We start from the raw sequence: 26,272 nt of genomic DNA, 5'->3' as shown, positions 1-26,272 counted from the left end.
CTCTGCTGGAATAGTATACGGATCCTGGGCCAACCGGGTCATGCAAAAAGAATGGCCCCTATTAACTCATAAAACAAATTGCTGCACTACATTAGAGACAGTCACTACAAAGTGAGACTAGCAGAATGGAAGTTGTTTCCACAAGTAAAAATCATGTGCACCCATGCCCACTGGTATAATAAACCAAAGTAATAAACTACTGTAATATAGTAAAGGACGTGTTCTGTGTAGACTGGTTCATTATTTATTAGCATGGATTTTATTTTTTTATGATCATCTCGGTTCCACGTAGAGTTGATATGTTCTGGCTACAACTCCATTTTTCCCAGGTTCGGGAGTAATTTCAAGATCTTCTGGAGCTTTGTTGGATTTCAGGTTCAACTTCTGCAGTATGGTGGTCAATATGAGGAAGATCTCCATGCGTGCTAACCCCTCTCCTAGACAGCTCCTCTTTCCTGTGGATAATAATATGGGAAATGTTAGAGCTCCTCAGTCTGGACTGTAGTGATGGGACATAAGGGGATTATTATATTACACAACTGGAAGGTGTTGGATTGTCTTCAGATGTCTGGTATCTATGCTACAAGTCAGTGTTATCTTACATCACTGGGATATATACATTCAGCATATCACTATTTCATATCATCAGTTTACCATGTACTAGAGTTGATGATATAGACCCATTGCTATGTTTGGTCAATGACTGTCGCCATTTTGTATCTATAAACTGCATTGTACCCCAACATTGTAAGCAGCTCACCTCAACCCAGCGTGGAATCACGATGAAGCTGATGTTTTGTGGCCACATGTCCCTCATATAATGGATCGTACAAACCAAAGGAACAGGCCATTATCCCTGACACAATACAGCATGGCGTGTGGGTGTGGAGCAGCTGCTAGAAGTTTCAACCCCTATGAATTGTATAAAAGAAGTTCTTGCTCATATATTCATGTCATATTACCAGTGGAGAAGGGAAGAAAAGCCTCATTATTCTTGAAGCGTCCATTTTCATCCAGGAAATGTCTTGGGTCAAAATCTTCTGGTCACTTAAAATACTTGTGAGTGATGACAATCTCTATACAGCCCTGTGGAATATATTGGTACTATATAAGCAACAGAAATAAACAAGTTCCATAACACTTGACGGCACAGGAATTGTAGCGCTACTCAAGCACTGAAATGAAGAAACACGATGGACCCCGATTTAGCTTAATGCGTTCTGTCGGCCACCATTGGTATCTGTCATATAATGGAGGTCTTAACGCAGATGTGAACCGAGCCTAACACAGAATCATACATTTTATCCAAGCTACCAAATACTTTAAGCAGGATCTCCAATCAACATGAACAAGAGAACTGAATCCTAATAATGCAATAAGACGACATCTGTTGAACGTCCATCTAATTCTAAAGCTGGTCATAAACCGTGGATTAAAGTCAGTCAGACCCGTCAATTGTAGTATTATCAGTCAACGATCTAATGTGTATATATAATGAATATATAATGACTGATTCCGTTTATGAATATTTACAGGATGGAATTGCTCTCTAAGTAGTAAACTCCATGAATTTCTTGTAAGGATCCTTTACGATTCTGACCTTTGGGATGCTGTATCCTCTGAATACTGTATCCTCGCTGGCCACATGTGGAACTCCCAGAGGGACTATGTCAGCAAATCCCTGGATCTCGTGAATCGCTGCATCTGTATATGACATGAAAGTGCGACCCTCCAGGGCAGGACATCGATTCTGTCCAATCACATTGTCAATCTCTTCTTGGATTTTCCCTGCAGACAAACATAACATTTTTGTACCACAGATGTATAAATAATGTAGGTTGAGCATGTAGGAGATTTAGTGTTATTATTGTTCTCATTCATTTATGTTCCTTGATCACCAGGTTAAGTTGTATTCCCCCCAAACATGTTTTTGCTCTGAATATGAAAAGAGGCCAATATGTCATTCACTTCCTAATATTAGGAAATGTTTATAAGTTGTATTTGATGGAGTCTACTCCCGGGGACGGGAGGAACTCCCGCTCGGACGTGGAGCCCGCGCTCCCTCACAATTTTACAGGAGGTGGCCAAATCGACGTCACCCCCTCGAGTGTCACCTGGCCTAATACACCGGATGGAGGCGCCAAAGAGGCCAAACTCCTGGAACTGCTGATCGGATCCGGCCTACAAATCCAACCTCATATAATGTAACCGATCTCAAGACTTTACTTACGTGCTACATTCGGGTATTTGAGGAGGATGAGGAGGGCATTTTTCATAGTTGTACTGGTGGTTTCAATTCCAGCAGAGAAGAGATCCATCACTGTACCAAACAAGTTCTCCAAGTGGAATTCAGTGTCCGGGTTGTCCTTCTCCTGTAGATTATGACACATCAAAGGATCGATGGACACAAAACATTACTAGTTAAGCCGTACCTCATCCAAAAATGTAAAACTTTACATTTAGTTTCTGGAAGTAACTCTCTAAAAACTAAGTGTGTCAGCCAATTAAGCTGCGATGGAGCAAATGTTCCTGTTATTTGGTCATTGGAAACACTCCTCAAATGTCCATGGCAAAGTTACATGTACATGCGACTATTTCATGACCCGTCGTATTGTTATGGACTGCAACTGTTTGGTGTGTATGTTCTTCAGCCTCACTGTGCAGAAATGTGCCCGATCTCCGTTGTCATAGCAATACATTCCTCTTCTCTGAGTGCAGCCCGGCCTCCTGGGATGACGTTTCATCCCATGTGACTGCTGTAGCCAATGAAAGGCTGGATTCACACGAGGTCATTACGTCCGTAATTGACGGACGTATTTCGGCCGCAAGTCCCGGACCGAACACAGTGCAGGGAGCCGGGCTCCTAGAATCGTACTTATGTACGACGCTAGGAGTCCCTGCCTCGCTGCCGGACAACTGTCCTGTACTGTAATCATGATTTCAGTACGGGACAGTTGTCCGGCAGCGAGGCAGGGACTCCTAGCGTCGTACATAAGTATGATGCTAGGAGCCCGGCTCCCTGCACTGTGTTCGGTCCGGGATTTGCGGCCGAAATACTTCCGTCAACTACGGACGTAATGACCTCGTGTCAATCCAGCCAAAGACTGAAGCAGTCACATGGACTGCAGCGTCATCCCAGGAGGCAGAAGATAGGTTAAGTGATACCCGTCTCGCTGAATACTATGAATGATGAGGATTATAGTGCAGCAGATACTTTATGATGGAGCTCATCGCTACTCACCTTCATGAAAGGCCGGGGCATTTCAGTAGCGCACACATGTAGAACAGTGCCCAGTACGGGAAGCGGGGGAGGACCAGGGTGTACGTTTTTTCTCATCAAATATCAGGAGGATGGTCCCTGTTACTCCCATCTCCATCTTCTCTGCACACTGACAGCAGGAATGTAGGAAATATTATATCTATACAGTACAGTGCGGGGAGGGTTATCTACTGCCTATTATTTGTAGTCGCGTGAGTCCAATGTACAAGATCTGCACAGGCTACATGCAGAATGACTACACTGCACTGACGGATGTTATTTACACGGATGATAAGAAGCTGCAAATGAATTATATGAGACGTTTATCAGATCAAAGAGGCAAATTTACCAGACGATTCATATAAGGAGTTAGATTTGGGTGTTGTGCAGAACATGTGCAGCTTTACCAGGGGTTTATATTTAAAGGGTTTTTCTGGTTCCTTTAAAGTGATGGTCTATTCTTAGGATAAGACATTAATATTAGATTGGTGGGGGTCCGACTCTCAGCACCCCCACTGATGAGCTGTTTGAAGGGGCCGCAGCGCTGGTCGACTTTGTTGTTTACACTGCTCTGTACAGCTCAGGTCTGTTCTTATAGAGGCCGCGGTGTCTGGTATTACAGCTCAGTCCTATTCACTTAAATGGGATAAAACCATAGCAAATTGTAATACCAGGCACAGCCACTACTAAGAGTACGGCGCTGTGCTGTACAGAGCAGTGTAAACAATGAAGGGGGCGCCGCGCTCACCAGGGCACCACTCCCTCATCAAACAGCTGATTTAAAAAAACAAAAAAAACCTGATACTAAGCAGATATTTCTCATGTGTCTGCTCAGTGTGACGGATATGCCCAGTGCAGTCAGTGGTTAGTAGCTGTAGCCTTACTAGAATAGCTGCTTACAGGGTAAAAATAGTGGGTTTTCCAGAAAAAGTATTTTTGTGGCAAATAAACGTAATATGGCTGCAAAGTGTGAACACAGCCTAAAATGTCACAGTGCAGCAATTTACTGTACAGGTGGGATAAATAATAAACAGAGTATCAGAGATTTTCTTTGCATCAAAGCAGGTAAAATACGAGGAGCAGACACATAATTCGTCCAAATTATATGTGTCCGCTCCTTATATTTTACCTACTTTAAAGCAAAGAAAAGATATATGCTTTATACCAAATGGTGAGTGCCATGGACTCTCTTCTATATTGAATGATTCCTAGTATGGACTTTATACGCAGACACCACCGGAGGAAACGTCATGTGGAACCACTGATCCCAGAACGTCGCTATTTGCCACCGGCGATCTATGATTTGTGCCGACGTTACTCGTGTTTGTGAAGAATTTTAATACACATTATGTAAAGAGTATAAGCACATACTAAATTATCATTAGGAAAATCAGTCAGTATTTACACTTACCATCACAATCCAACTGTCGTCTATTCCTTATTGAGTTTCCGAGGTCGTGCCTTTTTTTTCTCAGTGATGATGGGACAGGAGCCCCCATTTCTTCAAGGCTTTCAGAGATGCAGAAGGGGTTGTCTAAACATAATGATGGCCATTTTTCATTTTAGTAGTTTCATGGGAATGGCCCATTTGTAGGAAATACAATGATCTTGACGAGATTAGTCACAAAGAAGTCCACATCTGATGGAGAAGATTTGGGGCCAGTGTCTTCTGAATGGTGGACACATCTGGAAGCAGAAATCAGTGACTTAGAGACCAATTCCGTAAAGTCAAATGTGGTTGTAGGGATTGATCTCTCATGTCGATAATTGTTATGGACGTTTTATCCATGTTTTACTCCATTCTCTTATTTTTATTAATCAGTTCATTATGTGATTTGGTCAAGGTCTCCTAACTGAAGCAATTCCTCATTTTGAAAGTCAACAATTTCTTTATCATCCTCCAGGTTGGGCTGTGAGTAGATACTTCATGAACTCCTGAGCAGGAATGAAGAAGTCTTCTCTATTGGCTGGAATACTGTGAGAGAGAAAGGCTGTCCTACTTTTTTCCTGTTTTTTCTTATATTGTTATCCTAGTACTTATTAGGAAATCAAGGGGAATGTAAGGCCCCGGGTAGAGTCAGTTACCAGAGCAAGCGGCCCGAGGGATGAACATGGACCCTTTATGAGACAATAATAAAGGCAATTTAGATCCTGAACAGATGAAGAGGCCGCAAGGATGGTTTCCTCAGAAATATTGCATCTTTTTGTTGGGCCTTTAATAAAGGCTTCATGGAGTTCTTTGCTAAGGTCCACAGTAGTGTCAGTTACCAGAGTCCTCTTTAAGTCCAGTAGCATTCCCAGGGATAGGACCAGGTGGACAGCAGTCTACAGACATGGGTCCTTTAAGAGACGTTACATCAATATTGGCAATTTAGATTCGTCTTTGGTCAGAGGAAGAGGCAGCAAGGATTGTTCCTTGTGGGATATGACATCCTCCATTTTTGGCCTAAAACGCTTTATGGACTCCTCAGTTATTAGAGGGTGCAGTGATGAGGGAGTCTCTGACAACACTGTGAGAGGGAGAGGGGGCCTCAGATGAAGACCCCTGTTGAGAATTGTCCAATGTATTGAAAATAATCAGTATGTCTGTCAGGACGGCCTTTGCATTTAGATTTGTATTGTACTCCAGGAATCTGTATGGCATAGTGAGAGCTGTAATAGTAGTGCAGTGTTGCTGAATATCTCTGCCTGGCCATCAAGTCATATTTATGAGGCTGAATGCATTGCTCAATATCCTGCCTTATGGATGTAGAATCAGAAGTAGAGGAGGGTGTCCTTTTTCTTTTTTTTATAATTATAGTTATCCTTGTATTGATTAGGAAGAGATAAAGGGGGACTGATTAGAGTCAGTTCCAGAGCCCCCTTAAAGTCCAGCAGCTTTCCCAGGGATAGGACATGGTGGACAGCAGCTTGCAGGTGTGGGCTCTTTAAGAGACGGTACATCAATATAGGCAAATTACATGTCTCTGGTCCTATGAAGAGGCAGCAAGAATGGTTCCCTGTGAGATATGACATGTTCCTTGTTTGGCCTTCCATAAATGCTTCATGGACTCCTCAGTTATGGGAGGGTGCAGGGATGAGGGAGTCTCAGACATCAGCTAAAATACTGGTAGAGGGAGAGGAGGCCTCTGATGAAAACCTCTGTTGAGAATTGTCCAGTGGAAATAGAAAATCTCTGGTGCCTTCCGTCTCACAGTATTACAAAAATGAAGGTATGTGCCTTGGATTTGGATTGTGGACCTAGAGGCTTCTGGTATATTCCTTATGGGATGCCTTAGTGTCGATGATTATGATGAGTTCATGATCATGACGGGGACACTGGATTGTATAGGGCACGGCCAGTGTGGGACTGAGGTTCCTTGATTCTGAGCGCCCACCGTCTATCTAAATAAAAACAATGCATGTTAAGTTTACAATTATCAATGTTCTTGATGCGACCTGAAGTGCCGCTTTCCTTCTGCGTTGCTCAGATATTTAATAATCAGAAAATGTTATAGAATTGATAAATGAGAGCAGAATGTAAGTCAGAATGTAAACACCGGTTATGTCTCTTATACAGGAACAGTCCGATTACCGGTTTTGAAATATATGTGCAGCGCAGAAAGAGAATGCGAACCTGCTGAAGATGAGACAATAGTGCGCTCATAATGAAGTACAGAAAAAATGCTGACATGCAATACAAATGGACAATGCCACCATTTATACACATAAATAGTGCCGTTACACTATATACATAAATAGTGCCGCTACACTATACACATAAATAGTGCCACTGCACTATACACATAAATAGTGCCGCTACACTATACACATAAATAGTGCCGCTACACTATACACACAAATAGTGCCGCTACACTATACACATAAATAGTGCCGCTACACTATACACATACATAGTGCCGCTACACTATACACACAAATAGTGCCGCTACACTATACACATAAATAGTGCCGCTACACTATACACATAAATAGTGCCGCTACACTATACTCATAAATAGTGCCGCTACACTATACACATAAATAGTGCCGCTACACTATACACATAAATAGTGCCGCTACACTATACACATAAATAGTGCCCTTACACTATACACATAAATAGTGCCGCTACACTATACACATAAATAGTGCCGCTACACTATACACATAAATAGTGCCGCTACACTATACACATAAATAGTGCCGCTACACTACACACATAAATAGTGCCGCTACACTATACACATAAATAGTGCCGCTACACTATACACATAAATAGTGCCGTTACACTATACACATAAATAGTGCCCTTACACTATACACATAAATAGCGCCGCTACACTATACACATAAATAGTGCCGCTACACTATACTCATAAATAGTGCCGCTACACTATACACATAAAGAGTGCCATTACACTATACACATAAATAGCGCCGCTACACTATACCCATAAATAGTGCCGCTACACTATACACACAAATAGTGCCCTTACACTATACACATAAATAGCGCCGCTACACTATACACATAAATAGTGCCGCTACACTATACACATAAATAGTGCCGCTACACTATACACAAATAGGGCCGCTACACTATACACACAAATAGTGCCCTTACACTATACACATAAATAGTGCCGCTACACTATACACATAAATAGTGCCATTACACTATACACATAAATAGTGCCGCTACACTATACACATAAATAGTGCCGCTACACTATACATATAAATAGTGCCGCTACACTATATACATAAATAGTGCCGCTACACTATACACACAAATAGTGCCATTACACTATACACATAAATAGTGCCGCTACACTATACACATAAATAGTGCCGCTACACTATACACATAAATAGTGCTGTTACACTATACACATATATAGTGCCGCTACACTACACACAAATAGTGCCGCTACACTATACACATAAATAGTGCCGTTACACTATACACTTTTACTGCCTGAAGATAGAACGATTAAAATTAAATTTATTGAGTTGTTTCATTAAAATGAGCCATCTTAGCCCCAAATAACAATATAAACAGGCTCAGATAAAGTGGTCAGTAATAAGGAGAGGTGTGCTGATGTGATAGTATAGTTGCAAACACCAAGCACCACCTCACCCCTCACGATATATTCTACTGACACACCTCACTGACTGACAGACAATCCAACGCGTTTCAGTGCCACATACATAAGTGACACATCATCAGGGATTATCGATTCAATTCGGTATTGTGTTAGATTTCACTGTTAATTCAGCCGGTTAGCACGATTGTGTGCTTATTCAAAACCTCCCGGCGCGTGTACGACACTAATGCCTTGGCCGCACACGCGCCGGCGAAGTTCCGGTCTATTTGACAGGTCCAGGCCCACCCACTGTGCTGACGTAGCTTAGGCCCAGCACCAACCCGCAGTGACCACGTCAAGGGAATGACGTTGCAGGGTGATAGCCGAGCCTCTTTACTGGCCACCAATCAGCTCTGTTACGGACGCCACAGCGTCCTGTGTTGCCATGGAGATCTAGAGGCGGATACATTTTACCCTAAGCGATCCAATACCGCAAATACGTCTCAGCACAAAAAACCACACAACCACACAAACACCAGCTGCATCCTGAACATAGTCAGATATTGATTATCTATATTTGATGAGATATCTTTAGATAAAGGAACCTTGCGATCCAGGTACAAAACAATCTGTTAACGCAGGATGGGGTACATCGGAGAAACCGGACCAGCCCATAATGCACAAACTATAGCTATTCCAGATGCCCGAGACAATAATGTCCGGTACCAAACCGCAATAACCGTGACACAATTGCAGAGCCTACCAACCAGCCATTAGTCAGATTATGACCAACATACCAGCAAACGGCATTGAATAGAAGGCGGATACAGCCATACACGGGAGTAGGTCTTCTAGATGTAAATTCTACAGGAAACACGCATAGGAGATCTGCTCATTCAAACCTTGGGGACAGATAGTCTGTAGACGGTGGATCCATTGCGCTTCTTTTTGCATGATCCTCCTATCTAAATCACCGCCTCTCATTGTCTGTCTAATGCATTCTACCCCTTGAAATTTGAGACATGAGGAGTCACCTTTATGATGCTCCCAGACATGGCGGGACACTGAGGTATCCACTTGTCGCCTAATGTCGCCAATATGCTCCCTGATCCTCCTTCTGAATTCTCGTATTGTTTTCCCTACATATTGCAGTTTACAATCACAGGTGATCAGGTATACCAAACCCATTGTTTTGCAATTAATGTAGGACCAATTTTCAAAGCTCTTCCCAGTAGTAGTGCTGGTAAATTTACTGCTACAAAGTATTGACGCACAAGCCTTACAAGACCCGCATCTGTAGCTACCCTTTAAACTCTGATTTAACCAAGTACCACCTGTTTCCTGAGTATTTAGATGGCTGTGCACTAGCCGATCTTTCACATTCCGTCCACGTCTATAAGTAATCAGGGGGGACTGTCCCACAAGGTCACCAATATCGGGATCCGCTTGCAGAATACCCCAATAGCGTTGTAGAATACAACGAACCTCAACATTGGCCGAGTCAAAAGTGCCAATGAATCTAGTTGTTTCCTCCTCCACTTTCTTTGGTTTCGGGTTGAGTAAATCATCCCGATTTCTGCCTAGTGCGTTTATACACAAATAGTGCCGCTACACTATACACATAAATAGTGCCGCTACACTATACACATAAATAGTGCAGCTACACTATAAACATAAATAGTGCCACTACACTATACCCATAAATAGTGCCGCTACGCTATACACATAAATAGCGCTGCTACACTATACACATAAATAGTGCCGCTACACTATACACATAAATAGTGCCGCTACACTATACACATAAATAGTGCTGCTACACTATACACATAAATAGTGCCACTACACTATACACATAAATATTGCCGCTACACTATACACAAATAGTGCAGCTACACTATACACATAAATAGTGCCGCTACACTATACACATAAATAGTGCCGCTACACTATACACATAAATAGTGCCGCTACACTATACACATAAAAAGCGCCGCTACACTATACACATAAATAGTGCCACTACACTATACACATAAATAGTGCCACCTTTTTATACACATAAATAGTGCCACCTTTTTATACACATAAATAGTGCCGCTACACTATACACATAAATAGTGCCACCTTTTTATACACATAAATAGTGCCACCTTTTTATACACATAAATAGTGCCGCTACACTATACACATAAATAGTGCCGCTACACTATACACATAAATAGTGCTGTTACACTATACACATATATAGTGCCGCTACACTACACACAAATAGTGCCGCTACACTATACACATAAATAGTGCCGTTACACTATACACTTTTACTGCCTGAAGATAGAACGATTAAAATTAAATTTATTGAGTTGTTTCATTAAAATGAGCCATCTTAGCCCCAAATAACAATATAAACAGGCTCAGATAAAGTGGTCAGTAATAAGGAGAGGTGTGCTGATGTGATAGTATAGTTGCAAACACCAAGCACCACCTCACCCCTCACGATATATTCTACTGACACACCTCACTGACTGACAGACAATCCAACGCGTTTCAGTGCCACATACATAAGTGACACATCATCAGGGATTATCGATTCAATTCGGTATTGTGTTAGATTTCACTGTTAATTCAGCCGGTTAGCACGATTGTGTGCTTATTCAAAACCTCCCGGCGCGTGTACGACACTAATGCCTTGGCCGCACACGCGCCGGCGAAGTTCCGGTCTATTTGACAGGTCCAGGCCCACCCACTGTGCTGACGTAGCTTAGGCCCAGCACCAACCCGCAGTGACCACGTCAAGGGAATGACGTTGCAGGGTGATAGCCGAGCCTCTTTACTGGCCACCAATCAGCTCTGTTACGGACGCCACAGCGTCCTGTGTTGCCATGGAGATCTAGAGGCGGATACATTTTACCCTAAGCGATCCAATACCGCAAATACGTCTCAGCACAAAAAACCACACAACCACACAAACACCAGCTGCATCCTGAACATTGTCAGATATTGATTATCTATATTTGATGAGATATCTTTAGATAAAGGAACCTTGCGATCCAGGTACAAAACAATCTGTTAACGCAGGATGGGGTACATCGGAGAAACCGGACCAGCCCATAATGCACGAACTATAGCTATTCCAGATGCCCGAGACAATAATGTCCGGTACCAAACCGCAATAACCGTGACACAATTGCAGAGCCTACCAACCAGCCATTAGTCAGATTATGACCAACATACCAGCAAACGGCATTGAATAGAAGGCGGATACAGCCATACACGGGAGTAGGTCTTCTAGATGTAAATTCTACAGGAAACACGCATAGGAGATCTGCTCATTCAAACCTTGGGGACAGATAGTCTGTAGACGGTGGATCCATTGCGCTTCTTTTTGCATGATCCTCCTATCTAAATCACCGCCTCTCATTGTCTGTCTAATGCATTCTACCCCTTGAAATTTGAGACATGAGGAGTCACCTTTATGATGCTCCCAGACATGGCGGGACACTGAGGTATCCACTTGTCGCCTAATGTCGCCAATATGCTCCCTGATCCTCCTTCTGAATTCTCGTATTGTTTTCCCTACATATTGCAGTTTACAATCACAGGTGATCAGGTATACCAAACCCATTGTTTTGCAATTAATGTAGGACCAATTTTCAAAGCTCTTCCCAGTAGTAGTGCTGGTAAATTTACTGCTACAAAGTATTGACGCACAAGCCTTACAAGACCCGCATCTGTAGCTACCCTTTAAACTCTGATTTAACCAAGTACCACCTGTTTCCTGAGTATTTAGATGGCTGTGCACTAGCCGATCTTTCACATTCCGTCCACGTCTATAAGTAATCAGGGGGGACTGTCCCACAAGGTCACCAATATCGGGATCCGCTTGCAGAATACCCCAATAGCGTTGTAGAATACAACGAACCTCAACATTGGCCGAGTCAAAAGTGCCAATGAATCTAGTTGTTTCCTCCTCCACTTTCTTTGGTTTCGGGTTGAGTAAATCATCCCGATTTCTGCCTAGTGCGTTTATACACAAATAGTGCCGCTACACTATACACATAAATAGTGCCGCTACACTATACACATAAATAGTGCAGCTACACTATAAACATAAATAGTGCCACTACACTATACCCATAAATAGTGCCGCTACGCTATACACATAAATAGCGCTGCTACACTATACACATAAATAGTGCCGCTACACTATACACATAAATAGTGCCGCTACACTATACACATAAATAGTGCTGCTACACTATACACATAAATAGTGCCACTACACTATACACATAAATATTGCCGCTACACTATACACAAATAGTGCAGCTACACTATACACATAAATAGTGCCGCTACACTATACACATAAATAGTGCCGCTACACTATACACATAAATAGTGCCGCTACACTATACACATAAAAAGCGCCGCTACACTATACACATAAATAGTGCCACTACACTATACACATAAATAGTGCCACCTTTTTATACACATAAATAGTGCCACCTTTTTATACACATAAATAGTGCCGCTACACTATACACATAAATAGTGCCACCTTTTTATACACATAAATAGTGCCACCTTTTTATACACATAAATAGTGCCACCTTTTTATACACATAAATAGTGCCGCTACACTATACACATAAATAGTGCCGCTACACTATACACATAAATAGCGCCGCTACACTATACACATAAATAGTATCACTTACCATACACATAAATTGTGCCACTAATCAAACACATAAATATTACCAATAACTATACACAATGTAAATAGCACCACTATACCAAACAAATAGTGCCACTATACTATACAAGTAAGGAGTTACAGCCGACATGTACAGATAAATAGTACAACTAACCATACACATAAATAGTATCTCTAAATAATGATACACATACATTTGTATACACACACACATATTATATATATATATATATATATATATATATATATATATATATATATATATTATACACAAACATACACATATATACAAATTCAACATTACACACAAATATACACATTATACACATGTATATACATATTACACACTACACGCATAAAACATTACATTTATACAAATTAGACATATACACATTACACACACATTATATGCACATATACACATTACACACACATATATATTAGTTATACACACATTACACACATATATACAGTAGTTATACACACATTACACACATATACATTAGTTATACACACATTACACACACATATACAGTGGTTATACACACATTACACACACATTATATGCACATATACACATTACACACACATATACATTAGTTATAGACACATTACACACATATATACAGTAGTTATACACACATTACACACACATTACACACACATATACACATTACACACACATATACATTAGTTATACACACATTACACACATATATACAGTAGTTATATACACATTACACACACATTACACACACATATACATTAGTTATACACACATTACACACATATATACAGTGGTTATACACACATTACATAGACATTTACCTTTTCTGCAGATCGCTGATGTTTGGACCTCTGACATGCAGGCAGCCTGAAGAATCTAATCAGCGGCCACCGTCTTTCTCATCTTTGGTGTCGCCGTACCAATGCATCCATTTTTTCCCCAGTAGGTGTTACTACCAGCAGTCCACTGAGCAATGTCTTGATTTTCATGCAATTTTTGTACACTTTATCATATGACAGAGCCCTGACTATACTTAAAAGCTGCCAGCCGGCTCTACAGTAGGAGCATTGTAGTAAGTGCACAGGGGGCAAGCCACAGGAGGATTACCCAGTCCTTTGGTGGGCCGGTCTGACACTGGCCATGGTATGTATCCTGTCATGGGGTAATTAATTCTGTAGGACCTTCAAATTGATCTAAGGACCCTCTGGAGCATTAAAGGAAGGTTTTCTTAAGGGTGATTTAATGCTGAAATGCTAATTGGGCTGGATTCCAGCTTTAGGTACCAAATCGGCAGGCAGAAGAATAGTCAATATCAAAGCAAAGGTCAGGGTCAGCAGCAAACAATCATAGACGATAAGCAGGCCGAGGTCAGGGCAGGCAGCAAACAGTCATAGGCGATAAACAGGCCGAGGTCAGGGCAGGCGGCAAACAATCAAAGGCGATAAACGTACCGAGGTCAGGGCAGGCGGCAAACAAGCATAGTTCAGAAACAGGCAAAGGTCAGGGCAGGCGGCAGTCAATAAGCATAGTCCAATAATCAAGCCAAGGTCAAAACCGGAAAATCAATCATTCAGTAGAGCAGCTAGTGCAATATGATGTTATTCGCATGCTGCAGTTGACACAACCACTACATTATTCAGCAGCAATATGAGGATATCTCTCCCTGGGGATCTTGCTCAGAATAGATGACATCTCTGAGCTGGACAATCTCTGATCTACCACAGGTTCGGTCAGCATAGCTCTCAAGTTGTTACGTGCTGCATTGCTCAAACTGACCATTGGTCGGGGCCCATTTAGCTGTTTCGCAGTCACCTTAATGCGTGGTGGTAGGACATAAGGTGCACTGCGGACCCTTGATGTTACTGCTGATGACCCTCTCTGAGTTGGCAAGACTGATGACTGTCTTGCCAGATACATCTCCATGGGAGATTGTTTCCTCACCCATGGGGCAGTGGTCCAGACCTTGGGTTTTTCTTTTGTTGCTGCACAGGTGGCTACAGGTCTCGGTGGTGGTGATTGCAGCCTTAGGTATCGGCCAGATTCCTCTTTAGGCAGCAGGTTTTTTATACACTGCACGATACCTCTTAATGCGGATGTAATAAATCCAATACAGCCAGTTTGCCCTTGATGTTTTTCAGGCTTTTGGCTGTATGGGGACCTCCGGAGACGTTGGAGATGTCTCCGGGGCTGGAGTTTTCCCCCAGTTGCAGCCATTTGGCTGCCTCTTCCACAACACCCTCAGATAAAGTGTTTGTGGAGAGAAGAAAACAGTAACAAAACAAACAATAAACAAATAAACAAATAAGAGCCCAGCCGGGCAAATGCCTGCTCTGCAGAAAGTACTCAGCGCTCCTCTCTCTCTCGATGCTTGCTTCGTACTGACCGTCCTTGCTGAGTATTCCGTGTCTCCAGGGCAACGCTTCTGTCATGTAATAAAGCTGTACACAGCACCGGGGTTCTAACTAGTGTTACCCACGGCAACAAAACAGATCCTAGCGCTCACTGTACAAGTGGAGGCCAGAAAATATAACTTTGGATGGATTGTCATGGACAATAGTAATGAATCCAATGTGTGTTTCTTCTATCGTCTGGGTTCATTGAGGAGCCGGCAGAGATGTTCTGGTTATAAAAGTCTAAAATTTTAAATCTAGCTCATTCCCTTCTGACTATAGAGGAGCATGCTGGGATCTGTAGTGCACATTACCTGTGCTGTAAACAGGTGCAACTGAATAAAAAAAAATCAGTTGGATTTATTCTTGTGAGGGACATGGGAGAGACGTGATAGCGCTGCCAACCGCTGCTTCTCACTGATATATACTGGACATAGGTTGTAGGAGTGATGTGCACTGTGATCTTGTAAAGCTACCGAAAAACAGAGCTCCAATTGACTGAATATTGGACTTGTATTGGCAATCACATGTGACTGGTGCATGTACTGGCCAACACACCGCAGACATCTACCGTGAAACAATATTCATGAGACCCGCTGAAAAATGAACTAAAACGTATCAATTACTGCACGCAAGTAAATTAGACTATTGCCTAGCAACACGTATTACGTGAACAGGTGACTACGCTGGATGTCCATGCTGCTGCGGAGACCAGGAGAAGAGCTGGTGGTGCTTATTGATGATGCCACATCTGAACTTCTGCCCCGCCCCCTCCCCACCACCATGGCATTTCTCCAGGGAAGTTGGCAACTGTTTCCCAACACTGAAAAGTTAACATAGGATATGCTCACAAGCGCTGGTCGTCCAGTGAGAAATCACAATGTTACGTATGGATACCGTACCTCATCTGTAGACATGCTGGATGTACAGAAATGTACTGGCCCTCAGGCTTATTGGCCGTATGGACTATGACTGTGGGCAATGTAGGGGTTAATATGGGTACAGCAGGGCTAGGGGAAGTTAGATTCTCCCTCCCCACTTTTCTTTACTCTATGTAAATGACAGGGCAGCCTATAGGGATTTAAGGTCCCTCCTACAGGGTGACTTTAGGGGGAATAGGGGCGGTTTTGCCCTCCTCCCCTTGCCTGGATTTATAAGGCAAGGGTGGGAGGGCATCTTCCTCTTTGGCCGTCACTTGTCCCACCCTCCGTCCCTCCCTCCCTATTGACTGTTATTTGTGTATTTTTTTTTTTAAATAAAAAAAATATGTAATAACATATAATATATATGTGTAAAAAAGCAAAACAAAAACAAGAAAACAAACTGTAAAAAAAAACAAAAAAAAAACCATTTTATAATATGAAAATATACGGGAAGGTGTCCGAGGTCAATAGAAGTGAATATGTCTGTAATTGCGGACCGTAAATATGGTCTGCAATTATGGAAGATTTTTACGGTCGTGTGCAACTTTTTTATTTTTATGAATATTCAAATGGAAAAGAACAAAACTAGTACAAAAAAATACATAATTAGGTGAGAGCGGACAGGCAACTAAAATTCTGAGCATCCAAAGAGGCCCAGCCTACTTAGCAGTGGCACTACATTTGTGGTGAGGCCACATGGTTGGGCCTCCTTAATATCCCCTTGTTGAACCCTTCACTGTGCGGTATCAAAAAGTTGTAGCCATACAGTGGTATAGTATGGACCGAGGATTCCAGGAAGACATTATTCTTTCTCCCCTTATTGTCCTTTCCTAATTTATCCCTGTCTGTCAGGCTAGTGGATGTGTAAGGAGGGTGAACTGCAAATCTACAAATCCTCCATTTGAAGCCTATGGACTGCCATATATCCTTTGCAAATAAGTTGCCCTGTAGATATATATTGTCTTCCTCCCTTTTGCTTTGCAGGTTATCTGGACGGCAGGTAGTAATGCCCTGCAGCGCTGCCATGGCTGCCAAGCTGCTGATGCTGGACACCGAAAATGTATTTATAGAAGTTATGTTGCAGTTTGTGGTGTTGCCCCTAGGTGGCTCTGTTGTATTGTGTTATAAAAGGGAGTTCCTGCAGGAAGCGCTTCAGTGGGTGAATGAACCACATGGAGTGCAGAGGCAAATGCTGCACTGGGAGAAAGAAGACTAGGCCTGGATCCAGCTGCTGAGAAACTAGTCAGTGGGCTGAAGGAGAAGGAATAATGGAGATTTGCTACCCAAGGGAGAGGAAGAACAGCATGTGACATGAAGAGAGCGCTGTGTTGTAGGATCTGGCAGGTCAGGGTGGCCTGTATTGCTGCATGAACATCAATCAGTAGAAGGCTGTGAATAGAGGTGGATGCAGGAGGATGTGTAAAGTAGAGACAGGGAATGCTGTTGTGTAATGCACAGTAGGAGGCAGTCACGAGCAGACAGTGAGCTGTCAGACTAGTCGTAGTCTAGTATGGAGAGAGGCGGACCATGGAGAAGGGGATCCCGTGAGTCAATCCGGGCCATTTCTCAAGCGGTGCCAGTGGCAGGGTAATTGCCTTGCTGGTGTGTTAGCTCTTAGAAAGTCTAATGGGGGCTGTAGCTACCTGTAGTGGTCACTGCAGAGGAAATAAGCAGCAAACAGCATCTTCTGGGGTTACTGGTTGAGGTATTCATACCCCTCTTCTTTATCAGACCGGAGGAAAGTATAACCCACATTTACAAAGAGTGGCCAGTCTGAATAAAGGAGGCGGTTGGAATGATTTTCACCAAATTTATTAAAAGAAACAATCCTCTTAATATATTTGGCGCATTTTTAACCGCCTGACAGTCAGGAACGTCATATAATTTTTTTGCAGCAAATTACAGCTATTTTCTCCAATTCCACACAATAAATGTGGTGTGAAGTACGCCTCCTTTCTAGACTATGCCTACTATTCCCGTTGCTTGCCAAAATTGTACGGCAAAACCCGCCGTTCACTGCTTGATAAATGTGGAGTAATGTTTGGTCAGCCTCCGCGGTCAAGTCTTGTTCTACTGACCATCACTGGTCGTCATCGGGCCCTGACCCAATACATACATCTGCCTGCAGAGACTCACCTCCAGGATGGGTTTGTGTATCTCTCGACTCGTCAGTTGCAGTAAGTTTCCTACGATAGGTAGAGGTCTGGGACCTGGGGGAAGGTTTCCTCTGTTTCTAAACAACTTTTTAACCATGAGAAGCAGGAGTAGGGCAAGAAGAAAAGACGTAAGGAGCAACTCCATGTCTGTGAGCTGCAGTAAAGGAGAATGGCAGGCAGTATGAGGAGAACTGTGTACACAAGAGCCAGGACATAAGAATCTGCAGGGTTCAAACCAGCATTTCCTATAAGTCGTCACACCCTTTGTTAACCCATGATTGCTCAGTTCTACAATTACATGTGATCAGGGATGTTACTTTATTACTCTACTTGTTCATTTGTCTTCGTTCCTGTTTGCATTACATAATCTCTTATCCTATTATATTGTTCCGTCCGGAGCGCTGTGTAATTCTTGTTTGATAATTATGTTATATTCCTCTCATTTAGTTCCTTAGATTATGTGTCTGCCAATTGTGTAATATAATTACAATACATTTATTAGTTGCATATTTTTACTATCTGAACATTTTAATCATGATCACTGCTGCACAGAGAAAAGAAATAAAAAAAGAAATAAAAAACAAGGATTTGCCACTTTACCAATTGAAAAAAACAACTTTATTAGCAATACTTATAGGCGTCCTTGGTTCTTTGCAGCCGTGCCAGAAATCATTGCTTTTTACTTATTTTATTACAACTTGAACAAGGAAGGAGCAGCAGCTGAAGACCACCATAACCCACCACTACGCGTCTACCAGGGTTGTACTAGCACAGCCCTAAAAGGTGAGCCTAATGCCCCTCGCCCCTCAATGACACTTTGCCAACCTTTCCCTTTGAGATACTTGCACAATGAGGCGCCGTTATTTTTCTTTCTCAGATTCACAGCTGCACAGAGACTTTTAGGAGAAATGTTTTAAGCACCACACTCAAAGGCAAAATTATGTTGTATAATGCTGCATGGTATGCGCCAACGCAGTATAGCGAAGTGTGAGGAAATATGAAGAACGAAGCAATAATAAAAACACACAAAAATACAAATATGATCTGTATGTATTCCAGATAGTATGGTATATACAGCGTGTGTGTGTGTATATATATATACTTTTTGACATCCCATTCCTGTGAGCGTTTTGCCCATTCAGCCAAACAACATTTAGTTGGGTTCGCAATCGCCGTTCCAATTCATCCCAAAGGTGTTGGCTGGGGCTGGGGTCAGGGCTCTGAGCAGCCACTCGAGTTCCTCCACACTAAACTCGCCAACCCGTGTCTTTATGAACCTCGCTTTGTTCACAGTCGAACAGTCAAGTTGGAACAAGAAAGGACTGAACCCCAAACTGTTCCCACAAAGTTGAAAGTTACAATTGTCCAAAATGGCTTTGTATATGTAGCATTAACTCTTTACTGGAAATAAGGGACCAAACCATGAAAAACAGCACAGACCATTATCCCTCCTCCTCCAAACTATATAGTAGGCACTATGCACTCCGGTAGATAGCATTCTCCCGGCACCCGCCAAACCCCGATCCTCCATCAGCCGGTCAGATAGTGAGATGTGATTCATCACTCCAGAGAACACGTTTCCGCTGCTCCAGAGTCAGTGGCGGACGCTTTACACCACTCCATGGTGATCTTACATTTGTCTGCAGCTGCTGGACCATAAAAGCCCATTTCGGTTCTTGCGCTGATTTTACTTCCAGAGGCAGCCTGGATCTCTGTAATGAGTGATATAACAGAGGATTGGCGATTTTTATGTGCTACACGCCTCAGCACTTGGCGGCCTCACTCTGTAATCTTGCGTGGTCTATCACTTCGTGGGTGAGCTGTTGTTACTTCTAGACCCTCTCACTGCAAGGTTATAGCACAGTCGGAGGTGTCCGATGGGTTAACCCCTCAACGGAAAGACAAACGGAAACCTTAGCTTCCGTTTGCATCACCATTGATCTCAATGGTGACGGAAATGTCGCTAATGGTTTTGGCTTGTCACCGTTGTGACAGGGTTCCGTTGTTTTTGACTAAATCAATAGCGCAGATGTTTCTGCTACATTAGGAACAATATTGTCCATGGGAACATGTCTATATGAGAAATATAACTGCTTGTAAATGTTGTGTTTTTATACTGATGGTATATCAATAAGGGCTCATCCACACGGCCATATTAATAGGGCTGCTATAGAGGTATATAGGGTCTTTACTGAACCTCTGTACACCTCTGATTTCCTATGGAGGCACATGAAGGATTTTCTGTCAGATTCAGTATAAACCTAACATAAGCATCGCTACTAGGGAAGAATATCTCAGCGGCATTCGATGGAGCCTGTAAGACAGCACAAGGAGGATGTGCAGCTCCATACTGTCATGTACTTAAGCCCTGAAAATCCAATGTCAAAACCTCTGCTGTTTACTTACACTCATCCAGTTGAGTTTTCTTTTTGTTTTGACTTATTACATGTATATCATTCTACAATGAACAGAAAAAGCAGTATGCTGATACAATGCTCTCATATATAGTGTATATAGAGTGATGATGATGATGGAGATGGAGCTTGTCGGGGAGTCTACACTAAAGCAGGTGTCTGTGCGGGTCCTAACTTCTAAATTAGGTAAATTGTGGAATTGAAAGTAGATGTGGCTACATGTGGTGTTACAAATCCGTCAAATAGAAGACCACCCGGGATGCTTAGATGATATTACAAGTTCTATGTACAGATTACTGAAGATGGTTCATGGATCCAAGGATTTATTCTCCATTTTGGAGTCGGGAAGGAATTTTTTTTCCCTAAAATGAAGAAAATTGGCTCCTTCCTTGTGCCATTTTTTTGGCTTCTTATGGACCAACAATGCAGGTGAATAGGTGGAACTAGATGGACATATGACTATGTTAACCTTACTAACCATATAACCAGGCTACACATCACTATGCCAGGAGCCATAATACCATCTTCTGCACTTCTGGACCCGGAAAGCTGAAGACCTTGACTTGACTAGAATTCTCTCTGCTGGAATAGTTTACGGATCCTGGGCCAACTGGGTCATGCAAAAGGAATGGCCCCTATAAACCCATAAAAAAAATTGCTGCTCTACATTAGAGACAGTCACTACAAAGTGAGACTGACACCTTCATAGCAGAATGGAAGTTGTTTCCACAAGTAAAAATCATCTGCACCCATGCCCACTGGTATAATAAACCAAAGTAATAAACTACTGTAATATAGTAAAGGACGTGTTCTGTGTAGACTGGTTCATTATTTATTAGCATGGAATTTATTTTTTTATGATCATCTCGGTTCCACGTAAAGCTGATATGTTCTGGCTACAACTCAATTTTTCCCAGGTTCGGGGGTAATTTCAAGATCTTCTGGAGCTTTGTTGGATTTCAGGTTCAACTTCTGCAGTATGGTGGTCAATATGAGGAAGATCTCCATGCGTGCTAACCCCTCTCCTAGACAGCTCCTCTTTCCTGTGGATAATAATATGGGAAATGTTAGAGCTCCTCAGTCTGGACTGTAGTGATGGGACATAAGGGGATTATTATATTACACATCTGGAAGGTGTTGGATTGTCTTCAGATGTCTGGTATCTTTGCTACAAGTCAGTGTTATCTTACATCACTGGGATATATACATTCAGCATATCACTATTTCATATCATCAGTTTACCATGTACTAGAGTTGATGAGATAGACCCATTGCTATGTTTGGTCAATGACTGTCGCCATTTTGTATCTATAAACTGCATTGTACCCCAACATTGTAAGCAGCTCACCTCAACCCAGCGGGGAATCACGAGGAAGCTGCTGTTTTGTGGCCACATGTCCCTCATATAATGGATCGTACAAACCAAAGGAACAGGCCATTATCCCTGACACAATACAGCATGGCGTGTGGGTGTGGAGCAGCTGCTAGAAGTTTCAACCCCTATGAATTGTATAAAAGAAGTTCTTGCTCATATATTCATGTCATATTACCAGTGGAGAAGGGAAGAAAAGCCTCATTATTCTTGAAGCTCCATTTTCATCCAGGAAATGTCTTGGGTCAAAATCTTCTGGTCACTTAAAATACTTGTGAGTGATGACAATCTCTATACAGCCCTGTGGAATATATTGGTGCTATATAAGCAACAGAAATAAACAAGTTCCATAACACTTGACGGCACAAGAATTGTAGCGCTATTCATGCAGTGAAATGAAGAACCACGATGGACCCCGACTTAGCTTAATGCGTTCTGTCGGCCACCATTGGTATCTGTCATATAATGGAGGTCTTAAAGGGAATGTGTTGCCAGAAAAACATGTTTTTTTTTTAAAAATTAAACATTTAGTGTGTGGGTGATTAAACATTGTTCAAATTTTTTTTATTTTTTTCAAGAGACAGGAAATATTATAAATTTTTTCTAATTTATAATACTACCCATTTTTGGTCACTAGATGGAGCTAGTTCCCAAAATTGCAGCATTGCAACATTGGGTTAAAAGCCCTCGCTCTAGTGAGCTCTCAGCATCCCCCCCTCCTTTATCCTGGCTAGTGCCGGGATAAACGAGGGGTTTGAAAGGTTTAACCTCCTACACTGTGTGTCGCCATTTTTTGAGGTAACCCACAGTGTAGTAGGTTTACATACAGTAGTAAACACACACAAACACTAACATACATTGAAATCTCTTACCTGCTCCTGCCGCCGCGGCTCCCTCCGGCCCGTCCGCTCCCTTTGCTGCCGCTGTTCCATGTGCACAAGTCCGGAAGCCGCGACCGGAAGTAGTAATATTACAGTCCGGCCGCGACTTCCGGTCCACAGGAAAATGGCGCCGGACGGCGCCAATTTCGAATAGGACTGTGTGGGAGCGGCGCATGCGCAGTTCCCACACAGACGCCGTACACGGACGTGAATGGGACGGGAGCCGTTCACAGTCCCTATGGGACTGTGGCTGCCGTACTCCATGTCTGTGTGTGTCGTTAATCGACACACACAGAAATGGAACAAAAAATGGCAGCCCCCATAGGGAAGAAAAAGTGTAAAAATAAGAAACAGTAAAACACAAACACACAAATGAATATAAACGTTTTTATTAAAGCACTAACATCTTTAACATATAAAAAATTTATTTGTGATGACACTGTTCCTTTAACGCAGATGTGAACCGAGCCTAACACAGCATCTTCATTTTATCCAAGCTACCAAATACTTTAAGCAGGATCTCCAATCAACATGAACAAGAGAACTGGATCCTAATAATGCAATAAGACGACATCTGTTGAACGTCCATCTAATTCTAAATCTGGTCATAAACCGTAGATTAAAGTCAGTCAGACCCGTCAATTGTAGTATTATCAGTCAACGATCTAATGTGTATATATAATGAATATATAATGACTGATTCCGTTTATGAATATTTACAGGATGGAATTGCTCTCTAAGTAGTAAACTCCATGAATTTCTTGTAAGGATCCTTTACGATTCTGACCTTTGGGATGCTGTATCCTCTGAATACTGTATCCTCGCTGGCCACATGTGGAACTCCCAGAGGGACTATGTCAGCAAATCCCTGGATCTCGTGAATCGCTGCATCTCTATATGACATGAAAGTGCGATCCTCCAGGGCAGGACATCGATTCTGTCCAATCACATTGTCAATCTCTTTTTGGATTTTCCCTGCACACAAACATAAATTTTTTGTACCACAGATGTATAAATAATGTAGGTTGAGCATGTAGGAGATTTAGTGTTATTATTGTTCTCATTCATTTATATTCCTTGATCACCAGGTTAAGTTGTATTCCCCCCAAACATGTTTTTTGCTCTAAATGTGAAAAGAGGCCAATATGTCATTCACTTCCTAATATTAGGAAATGTTTATAAGTTGTATTTGATGGAGTCTACTCCCGGGGACGGGAGGAACTCCCGCTCGGACGTGGAGCCCGCGCTCCCTCACAATATTACAGGAGGTGGCCAAATCGACGTCACCCCCTCGAGTGTCACCTGGCCTAATACACCGGATGGAGGCGCCAAAGAGGCCAAACTCCTGGAACTGCTGATCGGATCCGGCCTACAAATCCAACCTCATATAATGTAACCGATCACAAGACGTTACTTACGTGCTACATTCGGGTATTTGAGGAGGATGAGGAGGGCATTTTTCATAGTTGTACTGGTGGTTTCAATTCCAGCAGAGAAGAGATCCATCACTGTACCAAACAAGTTCTCCAAGTGGAATTCAGTGTCCGGGTTGTCCTTCTCCTGTAGATTATGACATACAAAGGATCGATGGACACAAAACATTACTAGTTAAGCCGTACCTCAAGCCACAAATGTAAAACTTTACATTGAGTTTCTGGAAGTAACTCTCTAAAAACTAAGTGTGTCAGCCAATTAAGCTGCGATGGAGCAAATGTTCCTGTTATTTGGTCATTGGAAACACTCCTCAAATGTCCATGGCAAAGGTACATGTACATGCGACTATTTCATGACCCGTCGTATTGTTATGGACTGCAACTGTTTGGTGTGTATGTTCTTCAGCCTCACTGTGCAGAAATGTGCCCGATCTCCGTTGTCATAGCGATACATCCCTCTTCTCTGAGTGCAGCCCGGCCTCCTGGGATGACGTTTCATCCCATGTGACTGCTGCAGCCAATGAAAGGCTGGATTCACACAAGGTCATTACGTCCGTAATTGACGGACAACTGCCGGACAACTGTCCTGTACTGTAATCATGATTTCAGTACGGGACAGTTGTCCGGCAGCGAGGCAGGGACTCCTAGCATCGTACATAAGTATGATGCTAGGAGCCCGGCTCCCTGCACTGTGTTCGGTCCGGGACTTGCGGCCGAAATACTTCCGTCAATTACGGACGTAATGACCTCGTGTCAATCCAGCCAAAGACTGAAGCAGTCATATGGACTGCAGCGTCATCCCAGGAGGCAGAAGATAGGTTAAGTGATACCCGTCTCACTGAATACCATGAATGATGAGAATTATAGTGCAGCAGATACTTTATGATGGAGCTCATCGCTACTCACCTTCATGAAAGACCGGGGTATTTCAGTAGCGCTCACATGCAGAACAGTGCCCAGTACGGGAAGCGGGGGAGGACCAGGGTGTACGTTTTTTCTCATCAAATATCAGGAGGATGGTCCCTGTTACTCCCAGCTCAATCTTCTCTGCACACTGACAGCAGGAATGTAGGAATTATATATATATATAGTACAGTGCGGGGAGGGTTATCTACTGCCTATTATTTGTAGTCACGTGAGTCCAATGTACAAGATCTGCACAGGCTACATGCAGAATGACTACACTGCACTGACGGATGTTATTTACACGGATGATAAGAAGCTCTGAATGAATTATATGAGACGTTTATCAGATCAAAGAGGCAAATTTACCAGACGATTCATATGAGTTAGATTTGTGTGTTGTGCAGAACATGTGCAGCTTTACCAGGGGTTTATATTTAAAGGGTTTTTCTATTTCCTTTAAAGCGATGGTCTATTCTTAGGATAAGACATTAATATTAGATTGGTGGGGGTCCGACTCTCAGCACCCCCACTAATGAGCTGTTTGAAGGGGCCGCAGCGCTGGTCGACTTTGTTGTTTACACTGCTCTGTACAGCTCAGGTCTGTTCTTATAGAGATAGAGGCCGCGGTGTCTGGTATTACAGCTCAGTCCTATTCACTTAAATGGGATAAAACCATAGCAAATTGTAATACCAGGCACAGCCACTACTAAGAGTACGGAGGGGCGCCGCGCTCACCAGG

General features: G+C 42.5%; 2 protein-coding genes across 2 annotated transcripts; both read right to left on the bottom strand.

Moving 5' to 3' along the window:
• Positions 1-287: 287 nt before the first annotated feature.
• On the bottom strand, positions 288-14,281 carry LOC142659755 (cytochrome P450 2C8-like). The gene is made up of 6 exons (XM_075836199.1): positions 13,880-14,281; positions 4,671-4,945; positions 2,231-2,372; positions 1,601-1,788; positions 963-1,086; positions 288-455 (listed from the first exon to the last, which is right to left on the bottom strand). Exons 2-5 carry the CDS (start codon positions 4,671-4,673, stop codon positions 1,045-1,047), a joined length of 375 nt encoding a protein of 124 aa, XP_075692314.1. The 5' UTR covers positions 4,674-4,945; positions 13,880-14,281; the 3' UTR covers positions 288-455; positions 963-1,044.
• A 9,649-nt stretch (positions 14,282-23,930) lies between these two features.
• LOC142660013 (cytochrome P450 2B19-like) lies at positions 23,931-25,669 on the bottom strand. Its single transcript, XM_075836662.1, has 3 exons — positions 25,534-25,669; positions 24,613-24,754; positions 23,931-24,169 (listed from the first exon to the last, which is right to left on the bottom strand). Exons 1-3 carry the CDS (start codon positions 25,627-25,629, stop codon positions 23,931-23,933), a joined length of 477 nt encoding a protein of 158 aa, XP_075692777.1. The 5' UTR covers positions 25,630-25,669.
• Positions 25,670-26,272: the final 603 nt, after the last annotated feature.

The sequence above is a fragment of the Rhinoderma darwinii genome, chromosome 8 (genome assembly GCF_050947455.1).
Source record: "Rhinoderma darwinii isolate aRhiDar2 chromosome 8, aRhiDar2.hap1, whole genome shotgun sequence".
NCBI classification, from domain to species: Eukaryota; Metazoa; Chordata; class Amphibia; order Anura; family Rhinodermatidae; genus Rhinoderma; species Rhinoderma darwinii.
This window is presented reverse-complemented; position numbering and strand designations above follow the sequence as displayed.

Bases quoted from the DNA above. Each gene is read 5' to 3' on its own strand.
- LOC142659755 (XM_075836199.1), bottom strand. The intron at 1,789-2,230 runs GTAAGTAAAGTC...GTTTGTCTGCAG, and splicing joins CAAATACCCGAATGTAGCAC to GGAAAATCCAAGAAGAGATT. The intron at 1,087-1,600 runs GTCAGAATCGTA...TATATTCCACAG, and splicing joins GAGGATACAGCATCCCAAAG to GGCTGTATAGAGATTGTCAT.
- LOC142660013 (XM_075836662.1), bottom strand. From the start codon at position 25,629: ATGAGAAAAAACGTACACCCTGGTCCTCCCCCGCTTCCCGTACTGGGC. The intron at 24,755-25,533 runs GTGAGTAGCGAT...CATAATCTACAG, and splicing joins TACCCCGGTCTTTCATGAAG to GAGAAGGACAACCCGGACAC. The intron at 24,170-24,612 runs GTAAGTAACGTC...GTTTGTGTGCAG, and splicing joins CAAATACCCGAATGTAGCAC to GGAAAATCCAAAAAGAGATT.